Source organism: Rhineura floridana, chromosome 1 (assembly GCF_030035675.1).
Source record: "Rhineura floridana isolate rRhiFlo1 chromosome 1, rRhiFlo1.hap2, whole genome shotgun sequence".
Classification (NCBI taxonomy): Eukaryota; Metazoa; Chordata; class Lepidosauria; order Squamata; family Rhineuridae; genus Rhineura; species Rhineura floridana.
In genome coordinates this window covers 102191034-102214655 of record NC_084480.1, presented here as the reverse complement: position 1 = coordinate 102214655, position 23622 = coordinate 102191034, and the positions used below count along the sequence as shown (strand labels likewise).

The window sequence follows — 23622 nt, the reverse complement described above, 5'->3', positions numbered from 1 at the left end:
TGCTGTGCTGCCCCATGAGTGTGGTGACTTGGTCACCTTCCTACCTTCCATGTCATCATCCACAGGCTCAGGCTGGACCCTGAACCAGGGGACATGACAAGCATCAGGAAATGAAGAGCAGATGATGGTTTCCTAACATATATGTGTTAACATATCCTCTCTCTTTCTTAGATACACAATGGAAGCCTTGTTGAAAGCTGAAATATGGGTGTACTTAATGAGGACAGTGATCAGTCTTCAGATAAAGACCAGGAAGGAGATGACTTAGAAGATGACTTCTTTAACTTTCTGCCCCAGGGCAAGAAGTCAGCAGTGGACACTGCTGAGGAGGAACTGGTGAGGTACCTGAGGTCTCCCAGCAGGGAAGTGTCATCACTCCATGGCTTTCCACGTGTGCTGCGGTGTTTTTTGCAGCACAACACAGGCATGCCTTCAAGCGCCGCAGTAGAACGCCTGTTCAGTACTGGTGGCAACGTAATGACTGTAAAAAGACATTCCTTGTCTGACATGCTCTTTGAGCATCTTGTTCTTTTGAGACATAACAGAAACATATTATAAAAGCATTTCAAGTGTAAAATTTGATTTCAAGAGTTGGGGTATCTTCATTGCTTGGGGGGATGTGAGATTCTGTTATGCCATTATGTTAATCTTATGGAAATTTTTTTTTATTCTACTACCCCGTGTGTGTGTGTGTGTTTATTTTTAATATTGTTTTAGGCTTCTTAGATGTGCAGCAGCCAAGGCCAGCACCTTGTAGGAGTTTTTTAAAAAAAGTAACTGAAATGTAATTGTAGTGATTACTTCTGAGAAAAAGTAAAGTAATCAGTTACTTTCAGAGCAATTGTGATCGTAACGGCAATTACTACTTTTTTGGGCCATGTAATTGTAACTGTAATTTATTACTTTTTAAAAGTAATCTTCCAAGCTCTGGAAATACAAAAAAGATTAAATATAACAAAACCTTAACATACTCATTTTGGGAAGATCTTAAAGGAAATGTGATAACAATTGCCTTTTCCCCTTTCGGTAGCAGATGCCTCCACTGGATCAATGCCCCCCCCTTTAAATGAAATAACATGAACAAAAGGGCACCTTTAGATCCAGGCAGTAGTAATAGCAGTAATGAACAATTGTTAGAAGGCCATCTTTAATGCTTTCAATGTCATTCTATAACACGCCAAGCTTAAAATAGACTCAAATTAAGTGTGTCTGTCCGTCTGTCCCACCAATTAAAATATGTACCCTGCAACAAAACTATCAGTTCTCTCAACTGAAGCTTGCATTTCTATAGCTCTATGTATAAAGTAAACTATCCTTATAATCTTTATTTCCATAAATGATCCAATAGATCTACAACAGGTCTACTGTTCAATGCACTTTATAGATTAGGAGCTTTGCTAAAATGAAAGACTGTGGTTGGCCCAATAGATTTAGTGCAGCCAGAGAGAGGTGAACCCATTTCCCAGGCTAAACCCAAGCAATCTAAAATGCAATCCTATAATGCTTATTCAAAAGAAAATCCCTACTGAATTCAATGGAGTTTACTCCCAGCCCCAGGTAAATGGGATTAGGAATGCAGCCTTAATTAGACTCTCCCATATCATTTAAGAATGTACCCTAAGCATTGAGCAGGCTGTTATTTATATCGGCAGAATTTAGCACTTTTTGGAAATCTATGAATCTTGTATAACACTCTGAGAGTCAGCATGAAAAATACTTGATTTTGCAGTATCTTGATATCTGTGATGTGACATGTTCATAATCTTGTTGTACTGCAGACACCTCCTGGCTACTATTGCATCTTTTAGTGTGACAAACTTCTGATTCTTTTTTCCAATGTATTATTTTGCACATTGCTAACCCACCTTGGTAGTAACATGTAATTTTCTACTAATCGCTATTCTCCTACCCCTTTTACTTTTTCTTCTGGATTGGTTTTTCTTTTGTTCCCTTACAGTCACAATATTTGTCCCTGCCATTAGATTTTTGAAATGGTGTTTTAGACTCCTTGTACAGTGCTAGCTTGTGTTTTGCACAACATATTTGTTTGCTTTTTTCATAATTTATTTTATGATTTTATTTCATAATTTAGTTTATGATTATCATTTAATTATGCACAATTATTTTGGACAGGAAATGTACATCTTGAAAGGTCTAAAAAGATCTAATCAACTTAGCACCTTATCCAACTCTTAATTATGTTTCTTTACATCCATGCATGCCCAACAAATTATTTATGATCAAAAGAGTGTTCCAAGCCAGGAGTGAGATTACAGAGCAACAAAAATACATGCCACAATCAATGTATGGGGAATGTATTACAACAGAAGACAGGATTAAAACCTCACCAACATCACCAAGCAGATTTACCTGAGGAAGGGAAAGTTACTTTCAGCCAGAAATATAGCAATCAGTTAGAGCTCAAGTATAAAAGTATACCCAATTTAAGAGCATTGAATACATTACTGGAGCAGTGTGGGAGTCAGTTCCATATACCTAGATTTCATGTTGCTTTGGGAATGGGGGCGGGAACAATGTGACTTGGGCAAATTAAGTGGTTCCTTCCTGTACCATCATCATTCATCCTTTGGGAAGAAACCATGTCATTTGCCTGAGCCATATGGTTCTTCCTCACTAATTGTAGTAAAGTAATATGGGGTCCAACCATGTGTGTAACTTTTTTTTCATGTTGTGAGCCGCCTTGAGCATAGATTGCTATGGAAAGGCGGCATACAAATAAACAGTGATGATGATGTTGAAGCTGCTCCAGTAACATGAGATTTGCCCATAGTATCTCATCTCCTGATGTCATTTTTCAATTCTCATGTTTCAGACAAAGGACATTCTTAAACCACGGGGGGACAAACCCTTATTGCTCTAAGCTTACTTAAGCACCAAATCTGTTGCTCAGTAAAATCTGCCTTTATAAGAAGCTGCCTTTTAAAGCTAATGATCCATCTAGCCCAATGATATCAGCCCCAACTGACTGCAGCTTGCCAGGGTGCCTGGCAAAGGTCCCAGCCACGTTAGTTAGATTTCTTTAAGTGAAGCAAAGCAGGTGCACTCCCACTGGGCAATGCCCATTCTCTCGCAAATTACATTCTTTCTTTGAGGGCTGAAAATAAAGTGAGGGTCAAAAAAAGACGACAAATGAATTGAAGCCATGAAGGATGAAGAACTGGTGCAGCAGTGTCTTTGATATGGTGGAACAGTGGCTATGAAAATGAATTTTTTTGAAGAAAAGTTGGCACTAAGCTGGCTACTTAATTTGGCAAGAAGGGACATGTAATGCTACTCTACACAAGCAAACTCTTGAGCAGAGGTGGGTCACACAGGACATGAGAGGCTACGAGTCAGCTAGCATTGCTTCAGATAAGCTCTTGCACTGGAGTATTACTGGGAAAAAATGTTGGTATAAATGAATGAAATGGAGAGCGCCACACCTAGAGGACAGTATCAGCACACACAACCAAAGAGATTTATGGGAACTCATATTAAGATTTTACATGTCCTGGGTTTGAGGAGGGGAAGAGGATATCATTCATTTCCTTGTTCTAATTCATTTAAATGAATGCAAAATTTAAATTGCCTAGTAAATAACTGTGAGGGAGGGGGAAAATGTGAAGCGAAAGCATATAACAACAACTTGTAATACTTATGCAAATGAGGAAACCATTTTTTGGGTAAGTTCTCATAGTAATTTACAGTTGGATGCTTAACATACAGTAGGGTCCATGCATAAGAAATGGCCTGCTGGATCAGGCTAAAGGCCTATTTAACCCAGCATCCTGTTGTCACAGTGGCAAACTAGGTGTCTATGGGAAACCCACAAGCAGACTTTGAGTGCAACAGCACTCTCCTTGCTTATAACTCCCAGCAACTGGTATTCAATGCTCAGGACAGAAATGATTGCAGCCCTAAAGGTAAAGGTGTCCCCGCACTTATAGTGCGAGTCGTTTCCGACTCTTAGGGTGCTGTCTTGCAACGTTTACTAGGCAGACCATTTTATATGGGGTGGGAATGCCAGTTCCTTCCCCGGTCTTTCTTTACCCCCCAGCATATGCCGGGTACTCATTTTACTGACCACAGATGGATGGAAGGCTGAGTGGACCTCGACCCCTTTTACCGGAGATTCGACTTCCTCCTTCCGTTGGAATCGAACTCCAGCCGTGAGCAGAGCTTTGGCTGCATTACTGCCGCTTACCTCTCTGTGCCACAGAGGGCAGCCCTATTTGGGTGTTAAATTGCTGCTAAGAGATCTAGCAATACTTGATTGCTCTTCCCCCCGGACAAAATATCTCACTGTGGGCAGTTCTGAAGGAAATTGCAATTGCTTCTGTTCTGAAGGAATTGGATACAGTGTGCTTTTCAAAGAAAGCATCTTCTATCCTCCAAATCCCCACATATTTCCTAAATTAATACTACGGAATAATAGAACAGCCAGCCACTATTTTTCTTCTTAGTCTGAACCATGAGGAGCAGTATTCATTTAATCACCACTATAGTAAAATATGAACATTACAGAACCTGGGAATAAACTGCCATTGCTTGAATGGGAAGTGTGAATGGATCCTATTGTCTATCACAGCATGGTCTCAGCCCTATTTGTTCCCATAGATGCTGTCATGACAATGCCAAAAGAATGGCCTCAAAAATATTTATTTCACTGGGCAGGCAACAAATCTCTCACAGCTAGCTATCATTAATTGCCTTGGTTTAAAAGAGAAAGTGCAAACATTTAAATAAGGATCTCATCTTGTTACGGTGGCATTATTTTTATCTGTATTTACTCAAAGGTTGTCACTCTGGGGTCCTTCTGGGAGGAAGGGCAGGATATAAATTTAATAAATAATAAAATAAGTTCTACTATGTTCAGTAAAGTTTCAATACGACTGCAGTAGTAATGATAGGAACAGTATTTTTCTAATATTTTAGAAATAATATTTTTGAGTTTCAGCTAGGAATGAAATGTTGCAGTAGGCATAAAAGAATGATACACAAATCAGAACTCAAGACTGAATGGTCCATACTGGCTCATAGTCCAGAAAATTAATTTTATTTTGTTTTTGCTTAGTTTTTAGGGATCTTATTGAACACTATTGTACACACTTATTAGTCTGTAAAACAGTGTAGAGATTTGTATTATATTAAGCAGTATATGTTTTTAGATAAATAAATAAATACTGAAGTAAATAGAAGGTAGAATGCACCGGGCAATATAGATTTAGCGGGAGGTTGATCCAGGTTAATACGCATAAATTGTATTTGAAACACAGTAATTAGATTGAGAATATACAAGGAAAAGCCCTAAAATGGGGAAATAGCTGCGTTTACGGGGTTGAGCTGATCATAAAGTAGGTGCTGTTGGAATTGAGGCACTAATTGCACTAACTAGTGAAAATGGTCTTAGCAACAGCATTTTCAGCGGCTATAAGTGGGCCAAGTTGGGATTTACCAAAGCTAAAAATGTGGAGGCTGCAGGAGTCTGAAAGTGACTGAGAAGAGAGTTGTGAAGAGAGAGAACTGTGTGAGTTGAGGGGGATGTATCTTATGCAAGAATCAGCTAGAAGTGCATTGGAATTTTAAAAAACAGAATGCAGAAAACAGAACTTCATTTGCGCCATAGTGCGATTAGCAGTAAACATATAAAAGGGTGCAACTATATAGGCTCTTGGATTTCCTATCCCAGTACACCAAGGGAGATTAGCCTTTGCCAACCTGGTGACCTCCAGATGTTTTGAACTACACTTCCCATCAGCCCCAGACCGCATGGGCAATAGATCACTGAGGTGATAGGAGTTTGTGTTTCTTTTCTTTACAATGAAAACAAGGAGATGAGGGGAAATGAGGGAGAAAACAGGCTGCTGAGAAGATACACTAGATTCAGCTTCCTTTTCATGTTGCATTCACAACAGTTATTATAGGCTTGCTCAAAGTGTTCTCTCTAGGAAGATGGTTATTTATCATTTTATGAAGAGGGTTAACAGTTTCATGAGTTACATCATTACTGCTCCCGCTTCACAGGCGAAGAGCTTAAGATTGAGAGGTAATTAATAAAGACAAGAGCTGTACAGTGAACTCACAGCTGAAGAGAGAATATAGTTTCCTATATCTAGTGTATCCAAACCATCACATCAGTCTCTTGAAGCTTAAAAAGGGCATAATACTGACCTTTCTACTTCTCCACCCCATGTCCCACCCTTATTTACAACACTGCATTGTACAAATTTATATTGGTCAATTAATCACACTTTCAAAAAACACAGTTAGTGAATCTCCCTTCACACTTACTCCCACCGTGCTTTAAATACTTAATTTTTTAAACAATCTTTCATATATGTGTATGTATGTATTTGCTATGACAGCATGATTTCTTTCTCACAAAAGCATTTTCTCAAAATAGTTTCTCACAGGAATTTTATAAACTTATTTCACAGAATGTAAACTAGCCTCAATTTCGATTCTCTCAGTTTCTCATTTTTCCACTCTTAAATTCGGTTCTCCACATTTCTGCAGCAGTGTACGGTGTTTTTTTTAAGAAAAAGTGCTCATGAAAATTCTTCATAATTTTAGTGAGATTTTTCCTAATACATTTTTGTATGCAGTTTTGACTAATGTACACATTTTTGCAAGCAGTTTGTCCAAATATGCATTTTGTATGTTATTTTCACCAATATATTCATTTTGTTCACACTTTCCCCTAATATATGCATTTTTGTAAACATCTGTTAGAGGACAAAATCTGGATAAGTGTGAATTTCGAAGGATGGGTGTGTTCTGGTCCTCATATTGATTTGGAAAGCATAAATTTGATAAATTTGGCTTTAAATGCAAACTGAATTGAATTCCTCCCCCCATCCCTACTTATAAGGCTTTCTAAGACGTACATTCCTGTTCTTTATCCACTTGAAACTCAATTCTCTAGTTACATTTTTTTTTACTACAATGATCTAGGAGGATGTTTTAAGAAAAAAATGTCATATGCTTTGCTTAGTAGCAAAGGATCAAACAAGGTACAGTTGTGTTTGATTACTGTGCTATACGGCTGGTCTCAAATGGTTTTTATGTTCCCTTCATTTTAAAAAAAGAAGCTCTTAGCCCAATTAGACAGTGACAATGCCTGGACCTCCTCCCCCACACCCTTACCCTGAAAGCTATGCAGAGGACCAAATGACAATAATGAAGAGTCTTATGCAATTAAGGCACAGTAAAGTTTTGTTCCCTAATTGCAAAAACCACATCCACTTCCTGACACAACACTCCCATCAAATGGATGTACAGTTCCCTTCATAAAAAGATGTGACGGAATAAGGCACAGCTGCCTAATTTTTCCATGAGACAGTGGACGCTTTGCATCCTGCTGACAAATACTCTTCTTCCCCATTCTCTACCCACCCTCATAGTACGGCAACAATGAGCTTTTATGCAGAAAAGCACATTCCTTGTCAATCTCTCAGTACAAAAAAAAAAGGTGCTTACCTTCTACAGGCTTAGAAAGCTATTTTCCAGTGTGATAATAATGAAGATGCTTTATTACTTCACTTCAGCATCTCCCTTCTATAGCAGCTTACTAGGAATACAGATCTCCACCATTTCTCTGGTCACATGACTAGTACTTCTAAATAAGGATGATCACCTGCCTTTGGATACTGTGCTATATATAATAGAAGTAACAGCAGCTCTGAGAGGCACTGGAATTTATCTGCAAATTATGATAATTTCATGGCCCCTGCAGAGTTGTGTCAGACTAAGAAATATATATATAGTTCTTCCTTTCCAGAGATAAGGAAAAAATTTACAGTGAGGAAAAGGCAAAATAAATGAACTTGTAATCGACTTAAACGTCCAAAGCCAATTTTTCAAAGTTGCATGAGGCATAAATATTATGACATATTTCAGTTAAAACATTTTAGAAGTCAAACTGTGGTTCAGAGTTTGAGCAACAAAGAAGATGGAAGGTCTCTCTACGCATGTAGAGAGTGGGGAATGGAATCTGAGAGATTTTATGGAAAGTTCTGTGAAGTGGGTTTGGGGTAAAAATCAAACTATCAAAATACTATACTATATTATAATGGCTCATACTATACTATAATGGCTATACTATAATGGGAAGCAGGGAGGAGAATACAAATGTACCCACTATCAGTAGCCATCTTGTATGGCTCAGGGCCACAATATCTTTTGCAGTGCCTCTCCCAATATAAATCTACCCAGACCCATCAGCCTTTATCTGACCTCCTCCAGGTGTCCTCTCTGAGGGAGATTCAGACGGCGGTAATAAGGAAGAGGGCCTTTTCAGCTCTGGCTGAATGCTTCTGGAATGCCTTCCCCAGTGAGATCCGCCTAGCACCATCATTAACATCCTTTTGACACCAGATAAAACCCTTTTTCTTCTCCTAGACGTTTGACAGCTATGATAAGTGTTCTGGTTACTGCCAACTGTTTTCTGTTGCTGAAGGTTTGCTGGGTCTGTTTATAGGTGATTGCAATGGTTTTATTGAATTGTATTCTTTTTGTATTTATTTATTTATTTATTTTATTTATATCCTGCCCTTTCTCCCAGTAGGAGCCCAGGGCGGCAAACAAAAGCACTAAAAACACTTTAAAACATCGTAAAAACAGAATTCAAAATATATTAAAGCACAACAACAATTAAAAACGTATTAAAACAAAACTCTTTAAAAACATTTTTTTAAAAGGTTTAAAATATATATTAAAAAGCAATTCCAACACAGATGCAGACTGGGATAAGGTCTCTACTTAAAAGGCTTGTTGAAAGAGGAAGGTCTTTAGCAGGCACTGAAAAGTTAACAGAGATGGTGCCTGTCTAATATTTAAGGGGAGGGAATTCCAAAGGGTAGGTATCACTACATTAAAGGTCCATTTCCTATGTTGCGCGAAACAGACCTCCTGATTAGATATATCTGCAGGAGGCCCTCACCTGCAGACAGCAGTGATTGACTGGATATATAATGATAAGACCGCCTTTCAGGTATCCTGGTCCCAAACTATATAGGGCTTTATACACCAAAACTAGAACCTTGAACTTAGCCTGGTAGCTAATAGGTACCAGTGCAATTCTTTCAATAGCAGAGTGACATGTTTGTGATAACCTGCTCCAGTTAGCAGTCTTGCTGCCGCATTTTGCACCAGCTGCAGCTTCCATATAATCCTCAAGGGTAGCCCCACATACAGCGCATTACAGTAATCCAATCTGGAGGTTACCAGTGCATGGACAACAGTGGTCAGGCTATCACGGTCCAGAAACGGCCACAGCTGTCTTACCATCCGAAACTGGTGAAAGGCACTCCTAGTCACTGAGGTCACCTGGGCCTTTAGCAACAAAGATGGATCCAGGAGCACCCCCAGACTACAGACCTGCACGTTCAGAGGAAGTACAACCCCATCCAAAGCAGGCAACTGGCCAATTACCTGAACTCGGGAGCCACCAACCCACAGCGTCTCCATCTTCCTAGGATTGACAGTCAATGTATTGGCCCTCAACCAGCCCACCACAGAGTCCAGGCACCAGTCCAGGGCTTGCACAGCCTCTCCTGATTCAGATGTTACAGAGAAAAAGAGCTGGGTATCATCAGCGTACTGCTGACACCTCACCCCAAATCTCCTGATGTCCGCTCCCAAGAGCTTCATATAGATGTTAAACAGCATGGGAGACAAGATGGTAGCCTGCGGCATCCCATAGCACAACTGCCAGGAGGGGAAATACAATCGCCCAATGCTATTCTCTGAAAACAACCCTGGAGATAGAATCAGAACCACTGTAAAACAGTGCCATCAATACCCATCTCACCAAGTCAGCTCAGAAGGATATTATGGTCAATGGTATCAAAAGCTACCGAGAGACCAAGAAAGAATAACAAGGTCACCCTCCCCCTCTCCTTCCGAAAAAGGTCATCCATCAGGGTGACCAAGGCCGATTCAGTCCCATAACCAGGCCTGAACTCAGACTGGGATGGGTCAGGATAATCTGTTTCACCCAAGAGTACTTGCAAGTGCTGCACCACAACCCTCTCAATCACCTTCCCTAAGAAGAGGATATTTGCGACTGGGCGGTAGTTGTCACAAACCAATGGGTCCAGGATGGGCTTCTTCAGGAGTGGTTGAATCTTCGCCTCTTTCAGGGTGGCTAGAACGACTCCCTCCTGCAACATTGTTCTACTGCTGGGTTTTGGTTGCATTTTATGCTTTTTCTGGGGTAAATCTTATTGATATATTTGTTCTGATGTAAATCACATTGAGATAATCCTTGACAAAAAATGGACTACAAGAACGGCAAATACATAAATAGAACATAAATAATTATCTCTTCTCCCCAATTTTCTCTGCTTCTGTGACCAATCTCTCACCAGTTGTTGCTGTTGATTAAATAAAAAAATTAATTTATATACCACCCTTCTTCCCAAAGGAGCTCTGAGTGGCATCATTGGTGATCCCACCATTGGTACTAATGGGAGTATTTCCCCCTAAAGCAGTATAGAGGGCAATTTGCAGCAGTACCATAGCTGGGGAGACAGAAGTTAAATTTCACCTCCCCACATGCTGTGGTCCGAGTGAAAATCAGCCTTTCCCCAATGTATATTATTAAATTTTTTAAGTCTCTGATGTGGGTCTAAGTGATGCATTTAGCATCATGTGTAGTTTAGTCCTCACTACCCCCAATTCACCAAGGCTTTTCCCTCCTACCTTAGCATTTATGCTTTTCATTTTCTTTTAGTAATTTGTTTCCATTCATCCAACTTCCCACTCACCTTCCTTGGCTCATGACTGTCCTCTGTAGGTTATTTTTTACTATAGTATATAGAAGAGATTATTGTATGCAAATCATATGAGTGTTCACACTGAATCTTGATTTCAACATGTGCATTAAACTCAAATATAAATAAGGTCACTCTGTGAATATGACGGCAAGGCTAGCACCCTCAGTTTGGTGCTAGGGCCTTAGCCTAGACCTGCTTCTTGTCCCTACACAACAGCATGTTGTATAATGTTGTTGCTTACCCCTTCCTCTTGTTGTCTAGCAGGGACAATTACATAGCACTTGTGAGGCAGGAATTCCTTGTCCATAGATCTCGCCTAATTCGCTGTCGTCATGTTTCCTCTTTAAGGCACAATACCAGCTAGCTATTTTGCACTAAACCAGGCTACAGCTAAGGTAGGTAAACATAAACTGCTAATTTACATTACATTGTTTCAGGGTGTCATGCCCTCCAACATTTCACAACAAAGAACAGGAACATTTGCAAGTGGATCCAGGCAGGTCTATAGATGGCACCCAGCAGTCCACGTACTTGAGTAATAATTAAGAATGAAGTATGCCTCTGAGCATAAACAAAGTGCATCAGGGATGGGTTTCATTAAGCAGGATATCTGGGACAATAACACCTGGGTATTCTGCTTTGCATTTTGAAAATGAATACAATCCAAATTGCAGGCAAGAACACAATAATAAAAATACTTAGTGTTTGGACTATGCTTTAAAATCATTTTTAAAAAGCCACCACTTCACCTGCATTGCATCTTCTCAATCCATACAATACCCTGTAAAATGGGTATTATTATAGCTATGTTGCAGACTTGGGGTTGGTTGAGAGTGAGAGATGGCAACTTGCCCAAGGATATCTACTGTGTTATGTCAGAGGCAAGATTTTAATTAGGAATTTCTGCCTCACACATCAGTCTGCCACTCACTACATGTTAAATGGCTAACATATTTGCTAGCCGATCTAAAGTTCATAGGAACATAGGAAGCTGAGTCAGACCCACTGGTCCATCTAGTTCAGTGCTGTCCATACTGACTGGCAGTGGCTCTCCAGGGTTTCAGGCAGGGGACATCCACAGCCCAACCTGGAGATGCTGGGGACTGAATCTGGGATGTTCTTCATGCAAGACAAATGCTCTACCACTGAGCTACAGCTGTTCCTATTCAGGGCACAGGTGAGATTTGATCCAGGGACCCTGACTTCCCAGTGTGTAGGTCAGTTGCTTCGCCACTGCACCAGTTCTCTAAATGCAAGTTGCACAAATGTTGTTTCACACATGCACACACAAATATATAATGGTGGCAAGGAGGAAAATTGTACAAGCAACTGATTTGCACACACATCACCTCCCCACCACCGATATGAATCACTCATTTATAAATGGTATTTATTTGCATCCAATAGCCAATGCAGGGTAATAAATTGTTAGGCTCAACCAAAATGCCACACAACAATCAAAAAGCTTTCTGCAGTTTGATTCTGTGCTCAGTAGATGTTATGATGGGGCGTGCATAGTTCTGGGATAACAGAGGACAAAGACTGTAGGAATGCAAAGAATATAAGTCCTGGGAAGCCTTAACACTTCACCCTTATGAGATGAAAGACTGGTTTCCTTCATAGGCTGCATGTATTCCCAGAACCACTTCCTATACTGTCTCCCATGCAAATGACAAAGACAGCAACTGTCACTACCTTTGTAAGCTTTCTGCTTACAACAGCTTGTGCACCTGCACCCTGCCTTTTGCCTTCTGTTGCAGCCATCAAACATATGCACATGCTAGATAGGGGAGCAGCAATCACTCCTATTCAATGCCTCACTATAAGCCTCTAATTTCCTAGCATGTGGAGAGAGTTTTGCCAGCAGCCAGTATTAGGACTGCAGTAGAGAGATAGATCGGTTATGCAACAGAAGGGTACAAATGGGACCTGCAACAAAATGTTACAGTGTAGAGTGCTTCTGTTCAGTCAACCATGCCGTCTTCCAGAGTACTCCATTCCATTTTCCCTCCCACTAATTTTCCATTCTTCTCCCTAACAAGACCTTGGGGCTGTAGCTGATAAAGATGTTGACCCAGTGTGCGGCAGCTGTGAAAAAGGCAAATTCCATGCTAGGGATTATTAGGGAAAGTATTGTTGCGCGCCTCCCACAATCTCCAAGCAGTGAGATTTCGGGGGTCCCTGCACCCATCCAGGGTTTTGTTTCCTTTGGGAAGAAGGTCAGCGGAGACCGCGGTGTCTTTATGAAATATGGTTTATTTATTTACACACATTCCAACCTGAGCTCAAGAATGGAGGGGTTCAATGCATCAGCAGTCCAATATCCAGCTTTCCATCTGGGTTCAGGGGCATCCTATAGCCATGATGCAGAGGGATAGCCTGTCTACGTGCCTGCAGCCCCAGCCATTCTCTAGAACACACTAAAACTACAAGCACACACCTTCTGCTAGCTGCCAGGAGTGTGTGTGTGTGTGTGTGGGGAAGGCTCTCTGTGATGTACCTGTATTTTAATATCTGTAAATATGGTAAGTGCGGGTTTATTAAGTGATATATGGTAATTGACTGAGTGAGAGGGGGGAGTACATGGGCTGGAATGCTAGAGAATGCTGTATGATGATTGGCTCAGCGTTTGAATGGCTGAAGGTATAAATGAGAGGATGACAGTTGGTTCAGGGTGCTGTTTTGTGAGGGAGTTGTGGGCAGTTGGTTGTGGAGAGTGGATTGGAGTTGGTTGTGGGTTGGATTATATTTGGCTGGTATTTAGACAGAATATGTAAGACTGGAAACAAAGAGTGACACTATATGAAACCATACGCTTGTTGAACATTCCTAAAGTAATCTTGTTATTTCCTGGTGTTATCAAATAAATACTTTTATTGGTTTACCTAAAGCCTGATCCTTGGCTGGGGATTCACAGACCAGAAGGGAGGGCAGGGTATTTACCAAGGCGGAGAAACAGTATCAAATGGTGGCAGTGGTGAAGAGATAGTGTATTATCAAGTATCCAGGGCAACCTAGGGCTGTATGCTTTATAGACAAAGATACAGGGGGGTTGTGGACGGCAAGGGCACCCAGACACAAAGTAACAATAAGCCATAGGGAGACAAGGCGAAGTCTCTAGCAGTATTGTTTACAGGTAGTGGCTGGTGCTGCTGCCTAGCAGTGGGATCTTGTGAGATCTGTGCTAGGGTGAGCTAAAGAAAAATAAAAACTATGTTTCTCCCTGGTGGTAGCCACGGGTGGGAGCCTGACAGGTGGTGCCAGGGGAGGAACATTACACTCTCCTACAGAGTTTCAATCACAAAAGAGGTCTTCCTAGCCCATTCTCCGTTGCTAGGCAACTGATCGGCCCATTATCTTACCTGGCCACTCTATTTGGTTAACAAAGGAGATTCATCTGACTAGCAGAGCCAGTCCCCAGGGCATAGGATTCCAAATCAGAGGCTGGAAAGGTGACCTATAGAAATCATCCATTCCAACCCCCCCCCATGCTCATAACAGTATTGAAAATAAAATTGCCAATATCATAATGCCGTTACAAATTGATGGTGCAGCCGCATTTGGAATACTGTGTACAGTTCTGGTCACTTCACCTCAAAAAGGATATTATAGAGCTGGAAACGGTTCAGAACAGGGCAACCAAATGATCAAAGGGATGGAGCAACTCCCCTATGAGGAAAGTCTGCAGCAGTTGGGGCTTTTTAGTTTAGAGAAAAGGCAAGTAAAGGTGACATGATCAAAAATTATAAAATTATGTACAGCATGGAGAAAGTGGATAGAAAAAAGATTTTCTCTCTCATAACACTAGAACTTGTGGACATCCGATAAAGCTGAATGTTGGAAGATTCAGAACAGACAAAAGAAAGTACTTCACACAGCACATAATTAAACTATGGAATTTGTTCCCATAAGAGGCAGTGATAGCCACCAACCTGGATGTCTCTAAAAGAGGTAGATGTTTGTCAGGAATGGGACATATGGTAACCCCCCAACACCAGGAAAAGAAGCAAGTTGGACAGAGGTAGGTGAGAAGGTGTTATGACAAGGAAGATATAAGACCCAATGCACCAAGTGCTACATTATCTGTATTCAATGTAGCAAAATCTTTCAAGAGGAGCTAGGCTTAGTCTAGTAAAGACAGAGAAAAGCATTGCAGGATCCTTTTTTGTAACTATAAACATTAGTAATTAATTTGAAAAATATAATAAAGAACAAAATCTATGAGTAGAATCCAGTGGTGGCTTTGTGCTTGTAGAAAACACTTCCACTTGTACCGAGTGTGCATCTGATTTTTGTCCCCTATCCAGTGCAATCCCCATGAAACGCTGTTCCTGAGAGTTAGGCAACCTTCTAGAACAGTGTAGAATATAGCAGGGAGGGCTGCAGCAGGGGTGGGGGCTGGTAAAATTGAGTGCCTCACCTTGCTTAACCAGAAGTGCTTTCCACTAGTTGGATCCATTATCATACCCCATCTGTGTAATGAAAAATAGCATTTGGTTCTGGGAAGTTGTATGACCATTTGGCCTATATTCATACAGAAAATTAAATCAGAAATAAAATCTGTGGACCTGCCCTTACCCTGTTAAATGGCTGAGTTCCTTTTCACTGCCAACAAATTGGGTCTCCTCTTCTATTTCTCGTTCTGTCACCACGCCATCTCCAGGATGTTGTGAATGGACATCCAATTCACCATCACCCGCAATAACTTGCAATAAAACAGCATCTGTCTCTCTATTGTGTAAATTCTCGTCCTCTTGTTCCAATGATTTGTGAGGGTTTCTCTCTAGTAGACTTTCAGTTTGTGTCTCACAAATCAATTCTTGGCTTAAAACATCTTCTAATTCTTTAACAGGGTGTCTAGACAATGACTTTATTGTGTCTGTCCTGCTATAGTGTTCTTCAGACGATATATCATCCACTCCATTTTGGCCTACCACCGTCCATTCCTGATCTTGTGCAGGGCTTCTGGGTGATTTCTTTTTATCTCCCAGTTTTTGAGGTACAACAGCAGAACTTTTCTCTGTTAAATAGAAAGAATCCCATTCAGTCTCCAGAGTAGACTGCCCTTCACTTTTATTTATTATGGAGATTGACTGAAATGTATCCGAGGAGTCTGCTGAAAAGGTTTTAAGAGAATCCACTTGTTTTACCACTGTAGCTTCCTGTGAAGTGAAATTGCTTTCTTGTGTTACCAAGATATCCGTCCTCAAAGATACAGTTTCTTCACCAGTAAGGAGGACATAATCCATCTCTAATGAAGATTGATCATCTGCCTCCTTTAACTTTGTGTTTTCCCTTTTTTCTGTTCTTATCAGCTCTGGCCTTTCTGTGGACATACACTCTTCACCTACATTATGAAGTGTTTCACATACATCTTCTGAAAAAAAAATGACCAGTTTCAGTTAAAGCATTTAAGTCACTGCTCATGCAAATTTTAAAAACAAAAGACTGGTTATTAATGCAATTCCTCCTATTCTATTTTTGCTTAGGTTACACTTAGTGAATTAGTGTCTAATCACAAGATATTCTAGATGACTGACAAAAATACATAAATAAAACATTTGTATTGCATGATGTGATACACACAACTGAGAACAAAGTCTCATTTTTTCCCTTTGCCAGTACACAAAACAGTAATAACAATATTGCCTGTTTTAGACAAGAATGACAATGGAAATATTTAAACACAGTTTTAAATCTCCAAAATACAAGCATAACACTGTCCAGTATGTCAGCATTACACTATATCTCCTACAGCTACATTTTCATTTGTCTAACCCATGTTTTATTAGTAAATGCATTAATTACTCACCACTGGCCATGCTTATAACTCCATCTGCTGGTGAATCAATATTAATTGATTCTACTTCATACTCAAATTCTTTCAACGAATCAGTTGACTTAGGAGTTACTTCAGATTCTAATAATAAAGAGCCCCAGTCTTGATCTTCTTGAGAACATTCCCCAGCTTTGCCATTGGTATCACTACATTTAGATTCGGAAAGATTCCTTTCACCACCACCAGCTGGTAAATCAGTATTACTTGAATCTCTTTCATGTTGAAATTCTTTTAAAACATATGAAGATTCAGGAGTTTCACTAGATTCTAACAAAAATGATCCCCAGACTTGAACTTCTTGAGCCTCACCTTTGACATCAGTAGCTTTAGATTCTGAAAGCTTAATTTCATTGTCACCAGCTGGTGATTCAATATTACTTGAATCTGTTTCATACTCAAATCTTTTCAAAGTGCATGAAGATCCAGGAGTCCCATCAGACTCTACTAATAGTGATCCCCAACCTTGATCTACTTCTGCAACCTCACCTTTAAGAATGTAATCAGTACCAAATGATTCAACAAATGGAGAAGTACACACATGTGATGATTGTTTCGTGGGTGATTCTACAATCCATGGGCTATGATTCTCCTGCATATTTTCAGATTCTTGTCTAATATCAGTAGCATACTGACTTCCTGCACCATAGAGGAAAACTTCATTTTCTTCTTCTAGGGAGGTGTGCAATGAGTGTTTCTTTGTCAGTGTTGCATTGATTTCTACTATTTTTTCTGATTCACTGTCTATGATTGTCAGGGGATTAACTTCATTCAGTATGGTAGATGTGTTAGTGGTAACTGACATCTTACTGATGCTATGTATATCTGGTGTTTCCATCTGATCACACATCCCTGTGGGTGAAATTGGAGCAACAGCAGGATCCATAGACTTCATTTTATCTGTGCAAGCTGAGCTTTCCTGTTCTTCAAAACTTTTATTTTCAAATGCATTGCTATCCAGGTTTAAGGATTCTGTTTCTAAATTTCCACTGCAGAAACATGGCAGATCATCTAGTTCAATAGTTGTTTTATTTGCTATGTCAGATTCCTGTGTAGTATTTTCCTTTCTAATTTCAGATGGATCCTCAGTTTTAGGAGGTGTTTGTTTGTAGGACACCCCAACACTTATCTCATAATCATTTGGAAGACACAAACTTTCAGGACATAACTTTTCTCTGTCAATTGCTTGCTGCTGATTAAAAACAAAGCCTGTGTCTTTGTATATATCTGACAGCATCGGAGACATCTGAGCAGCTTCTTCAGGCTCAGCTATAACGGAAGATTTGACACATGCTTGCTTGCTTTCGTATTCATTGCAAACATCAGGACTGCTTGAGGCCTGTGAACTGCTGTCTTGATCGCAGTGACTTAATATATCAGGATTTTCTCCATTTGTTCTCAAAATGAAAGGCTGTTCAACATTAGTCCACAAATCCGGATCAACAGTAAATGGCTGAACTTCATCAGGGGTGTTACTTTGTAATGTATCTGGAACAAATGAGTTTTCTTGTGGAACTTCATCACATGTTGGACTAGATTTCCTTGTTGGCTTTAAAAGCAGTGGAGGATCAGATGGACAGTTTTGACTAGTATTTTTCTTACCCATTGGGTTGATGGATGATGCACTCATATTATCTCTTAGCAGACCAAGTGTTGGATCTACCTGAGCAAGTGCTTTCAACAAGCTTGATTGCCAGTCTTCTAGAACAGGTTGTTCAGCAGTAATAAAAGGTTCTTGTTTTATATCCTTTTCGTCCTCACATGATGGTGACAATGGGCCACACCCTTCAAAGTTTATAGTATCTTGATCTAGTACATCTTTTTTGTTCACCAATGAGTGTGTTCTATTTTTGCATTCAGCTTCACTATTATATTGAGTAGACTCATTTGCACATCTAGCAGCATCATGAATATCAAGATATCTTAGCTTTTCATTCCTTTCTCGCATTGCATCTTGTGCAGTGACTATGGTTTTAAAATCATGACTGGAATTAAATTGTTCACGTTCTGTTGAACTTTCATCTTGTCTTTGTAAATTCCACCATTCTGAGGAATCATCTGGAAATCCAAGATCGTTCACAATGGATTTTTGATTTTTTTCTAATATAGTTTCAGAATGACTTCGTATGATTACATCCCATGCATCTGAATTCTTTGGCCCATAATCTCCTTTGTGATTTATAGGAGAGGTTTGTGCTGTATGATCATCCACTTCATCCTGATTTGTTCCCCAATGCACTAAACATTCAGAAGTTTCATTAACATAATCCTCCCTTGAAGTGTTAAAAGCAGAACTTTCAGAACTTTCATTTAATGTGACTACATGGATGTTTCCCTCCAAATTAGACTGAGCACTTGAACTTTTGGAATCAATTTCAAGGTTTGTTTCATGAGAATGCACAGATTCCTGCCCTCTCATGTCATTCTCTAGTCTATCAGGGTGTAAATCTGACGGCATTCCTGCTTGATGTACATTCAAGTATTCTGAATCAATATCATTTCCAGGACTTGATAAAGAAGATACTGTATCATCATCTACATGAGCATTCCAAAGATCTAAGTTTTTAGGCACTTTGTGATCAGTGCTTGTTTCAGAATCTTCTTGGCTTTTAGTCTCAAGTGATGCTTTTCCAGGTGCTCCTTCGCCATCATTTGTGATGTCCCAAGCACCTTCATTTTCTTTTTGATTATTAGCTACTTGCAAGCTGTCCCAAATATGCACATTTATAGAAGAATCACTCATATCAGGACTTGTTGCGCTTGAGTGTGTATAGTCAATGGAACCACTACAAGTGGTATCTTCCTTGCAGGTGTTTTTGATAGAAATATCTGCTGGGAAATTATATGCGGTATCTGATCCTTCAAGTGCTTCATTTGTCTTGGGACTTACTACAACAGACTGTGGTTGTTCATTTATTGATACATTCCAAGTATCTAAAATTTGAGACACCTCATGATGGGATGTAATATCAATACATCTCTCATTTGGAAGCTTATTTGAAAGCTTATTCTCAGACTCCAGACTTTCAGAAGCTTCACTTCCCTCAGAAGAATCCATTTCATAGGACAACAAATTATTTACTGTAGGCATATTTGTGGTATCCAGGGCTTCAGTATATTCTGTGTATGGATCCTGTGGAATTTCCATTGATCTCTTTTGATTTTTATCCTCCAAAGACGTTTCATCTCTGCTAAGCATTTCTGAAACATTTTCAGGAGTTTCTGTTTCAAGTATGCAAATATTCAAATTAGGAATGGGTTCTTCCAATAAATGTTCCTGATGTTCTCCTATTAATAATGGTGGCTCTGACTTACTTTTCCCCAATTTACTCCATACATCTTGACTTTCAACCAATATTGGGGAATGCTTTCCTTGATTGTTGTACTGTGTAGTGGAACTTGGAGATGACCTTCTCATCTCAGGGATCTTCTGTGCCAAAAGCTCCCTATCCAGACTTCCAGAAACCAATGGGGATGCCATGTTTAAACTGTAATTTGGGTAATCATCCATGTCAGGACAATGTACCAAGGGTTTGTTTTCTGTTTTGGGAGACATAGCAAAACATTCTGCATTGCTGTCTAGAGATCCCCCCTTCTTTTTCTCACTGACCAGATGAATCTGATTGAGAAATGGCAGGCTTATTTCTGATGGTTCTGCTACTACATCTTCTAGACTTCCACTATATCTTGTTTTTTCTGGTGAACTGGGAAAATCAAAAATTGTCCTGCTTTCCTTTGAACTGCTACTATACACAAGAGGGAGTGGAGGGGGCAATGGTATATTGTCATTTTGCATGATTTCATCCCTATTATTGATAAGGATGACTTGTCCACTTCCCTCGTCTGTCCTTCGATATTGCTTGACTCCTTGCATTGAGGCAGAAGAGATGTCATTGTGCTCTAATCCAGCCTCTTGATTATACTGAAGCTGTTCATCCCATTGGTTCAACTGTTTATCTAGAAGTTTAGTGCCCTGCTCTAACTGTTCATTTCCTTTTACTTGATCACTAACTGAAAAGGTGCTCTTCATGTCATCTGTGTCCTCAAGGGTGACACCACAACTTACTTTCGTTCTTTTTTCTGTGATGTGCATTATATTATTTAGAGGTGAATTGTTATTTTTCTGTGTAGAAATCATAGTTATTCTACAGTCTTCAGAACTAGAAGGACTACTTTCGTCAACACAGTGGTCATCTGAAAAATATGTGGCAATTTTTTGTTCTGAATCAACAGTGTCTCTTACAACAGTAACTTCAGAATGTACAGCTTCCATTTGGTTTTCATTATTAAGTGGTGCTTTCCAAGGGCTTCTAACTTCATAGGTGGAATCAGATGAATGGATAGGAGATGTCTGCGATAATGTTTTCTCATCTGCTAAACTGCATGTTTCAAGTTCACTTGAGCTGTAATTTATCATTTGATCAAAGATTGGTTCTCTGTCAGAAAGTTTGCCTTCACTTTCTTTTTCATCACCAACCCCTGTGGGTGATACATACGAGTCTGATGTTGAATAATTTGTATCTGGTGGAGAAACAATAAAATCTTCATGTGTATTTGAGGTAATAAAATCTGATTCTCTATATGATGAGAAGGGATCTTCCCAAGAGACAAGGCTTCCAAGTACATCTTTTCTGATGTTTGTGTCATATACACCCCATCCATCATTTTTTTCAAATTGTTTGGGTTTATGTATAGTGTCACTTTGGAATTCCTTGGCCATATCACCAGTACCAGATTTTGTATTTTTGTATGCTCTGCTGTCTTCTACTGAACTATCTTGCCCTTTGTTTTTGGATTCTAGATCCCCTTGGTAGTTTAGATGTTCACAATCCTTGCTTGCAGAGCATTCTGGTGAACATTTAGACATAACACATGTATCAAGATTCCTTAGTGAAATATGATCAAAATCTACCTGAGGAACATTCAATGTACCCTCTGAATGTCCAGAATTATCATGATCATATTTTGCCCAAACATTAGGTGAATTGGTGTCAATGTGTCCACCATTACTATTGCTATTACTCCATGGACCAGATAATGCAGTAACAGGTTGACTGGAGTTCCACATGTTAGCAAAGTCTTCCATTTGTTGTTCACAGTCTTTTTGTTGGTATTCCAAAGTGTGTTCATTTTGAGCAGGACCAAATTGGTTCTCCCAGATACCTGTTCTTGAAAGATCCATATTTGTCCATTGTTTTTGCACACATACTGAGTCTGAGGCTCTTCTGTCAGTCTGTTCTCTTAGTAATAGATTTGTTTTATAGTCTTTCCATGAATCAGGACTCTGAAATAAAGTTTCTGGTTCAGTTGAACTCCACGTATCAGCATTTTTAGAATCTAACTGAAAACCATCCCACCAGCTCCCATATCTAACACGAGACTGAGAACTGTTCACAGGATCCATTTCATTATTTTTTTTTATTATATCTTGTGGATAAAATAAAGGTGGCTTATTATCTAAAGGTGAAGTTTCCACAGAACTGTTAACAGAGGTTGGTGGAGTTCTTCTCTCGACACTTTTCAACACTTCAGGACAAAAAGAATAATTTTCCAGGCCTATCAACCCAGGATTTTCTTGCTGGTGGCTATACTCATCAAATTTTACTATGCCATCTTCTTCATTTCTTGCCATTGGTAAATCAGTGGAATAATTTGCAATGTCACATTCTGATAGATTTGTCTCATCAATGACGTTTGAGTCAGTTGGTGGCTGTCCTTCTGATGAACCACTGTCATGGGAGAAATCATCAGCAGGGGAACAGTCCACAGAATGAGAAGAATCCATCTGAACTGTAGCTATTGGAGCTAAATGAAAGTTGAAGAGATCAAAATTGTCACTGTTGTTTCTAGGCTGAGGCTTTTCTTCTTCAGCTACTGCTCCTTCAGGAATGGGACTATAGGAATCGAAACCAGAAAGGAAACTGTGATGAGATGCAGCTCCTTCTGCTACTGGGCTATCATCACTAAGAAAAACTGAGCTCTCCTTGGAAGATCTGCTACTTCTAATAGTAGCAAGTCCACTATCTGGACTCACAAGATCTATATTAACATCAGCATGAGCTTGGGCAGATCCATTATGATCTTGAGGGTTGTCTATAAAGTTGACAACATTTGGCTGCGGTTCAATGTCAGAACCATACAGCTCCATAATACCAGAAGATCCTTGAGAAAGTGGAGCACTTCCAGCAACAGCTTCAGTGGAAGACGTTCTACTGTTTGGTGCCATTTCTGGATGCCTCCTGCTGATAACATCTTTCATTAGCAGAAATATTTCATCATAATTGGCTAAAGAATTTTCTTGTTGGTAAATGAGGAGTTGATCACATCCATATTCCAGAGGATCCAGTTCCAGGCAAGGATTCTGGCATTCTTCTAACTCGCAACAAATCTATTGAGAAAAAACAGCAGTGTATTTATTAAATTAGTTGTAGTTTATGCATTGTATGTTTAATTAGAATGAATATTGCCCTTCTCGTCCAATATTTTAAAAACAACATTTTTCACTTTCTAACAGTTAAGCTTTTAGACATTCAGACCAAACTTTATTTAGATTTCTTTTTGAGAAAAAAGAACTGGAGTCTTATGGTTAGGTTTGGGTAGCTTTCAGAGCAAAGAAACAGAACACACAGCTGGATCAGATTTAAACACCCATATTCAACTCCCAAATTCTTGATTTCAGCCCTTCTCAGACTCTAACATTCTCAGTTTTCGCACATCAGTTTCAGCTCCTCCTCCCTATCCAAGCCTGACATAAGCACTTGGAATGGTGGGGAATAAAGTACAGCAATGCCAGTGGTGGGCCTCTGAATGGCAGAGAAACACAAATCTGGTGCAATTACACTCTTTGTGATTAATCTGCCTCTGAATAGGAAGTCTTGAAAATATGTGTAGAAATCCCTAGATGTTTATGAAATGAGAGCAAAAGGAAACAAAATGAGGAATGATCCTAATGTATATATCATCTAAAATTATGTTGCTTAAAAAAAATAAGTTTTCTCTCTTCTTCCT

At 39.6% G+C, this 23622-nt stretch overlaps 2 protein-coding genes across 11 annotated transcripts in view; one reads left to right on the top strand and one right to left on the bottom strand.

Annotated features, from left to right (window-relative positions):
• The window catches only part of PRUNE2 (prune homolog 2 with BCH domain), a 197047-nt gene that overhangs the window by 63898 nt on the left and 109527 nt on the right, over window positions 1–23622 (bottom strand). For all 4 annotated transcript variants that reach the window (XM_061627567.1, XM_061627595.1, XM_061627575.1 and 1 more), the window contains exons 8-9: window positions 16591–23002; window positions 15357–16155 (exon numbers count right to left, since the gene is read on the bottom strand). In XM_061627567.1, coding sequence (XP_061483551.1) covers window positions 15357–16155; window positions 16591–23002 — 7211 coding nt within the window. The remainder of the gene's footprint in view (window positions 1–15356; window positions 16156–16590; window positions 23003–23622) is intronic.
• LOC133385153 (uncharacterized) overlaps window positions 1–23622 on the top strand; it is an 86798-nt gene that overhangs the window by 56099 nt on the left and 7077 nt on the right. For 4 of the 7 annotated variants that reach the window (XR_009762789.1, XR_009762798.1, XR_009762790.1 and 1 more), the window contains one exon: window positions 172–10515. The exons of 1 other annotated variant lie outside the window; for it this stretch is intronic. Coding sequence is in view for 1 of the 6 variants with exons in the window: in XM_061627609.1 (XP_061483593.1) it covers window positions 172–268 (97 nt within the window). In the remaining 5 variants the exon portion in view is untranslated. Of the gene's footprint in view, window positions 1–171; window positions 10518–23622 lie in introns of those variants that run through there. 2 more of the 7 variants (XR_009762793.1, XM_061627609.1) reach the window with 2 other exon arrangements.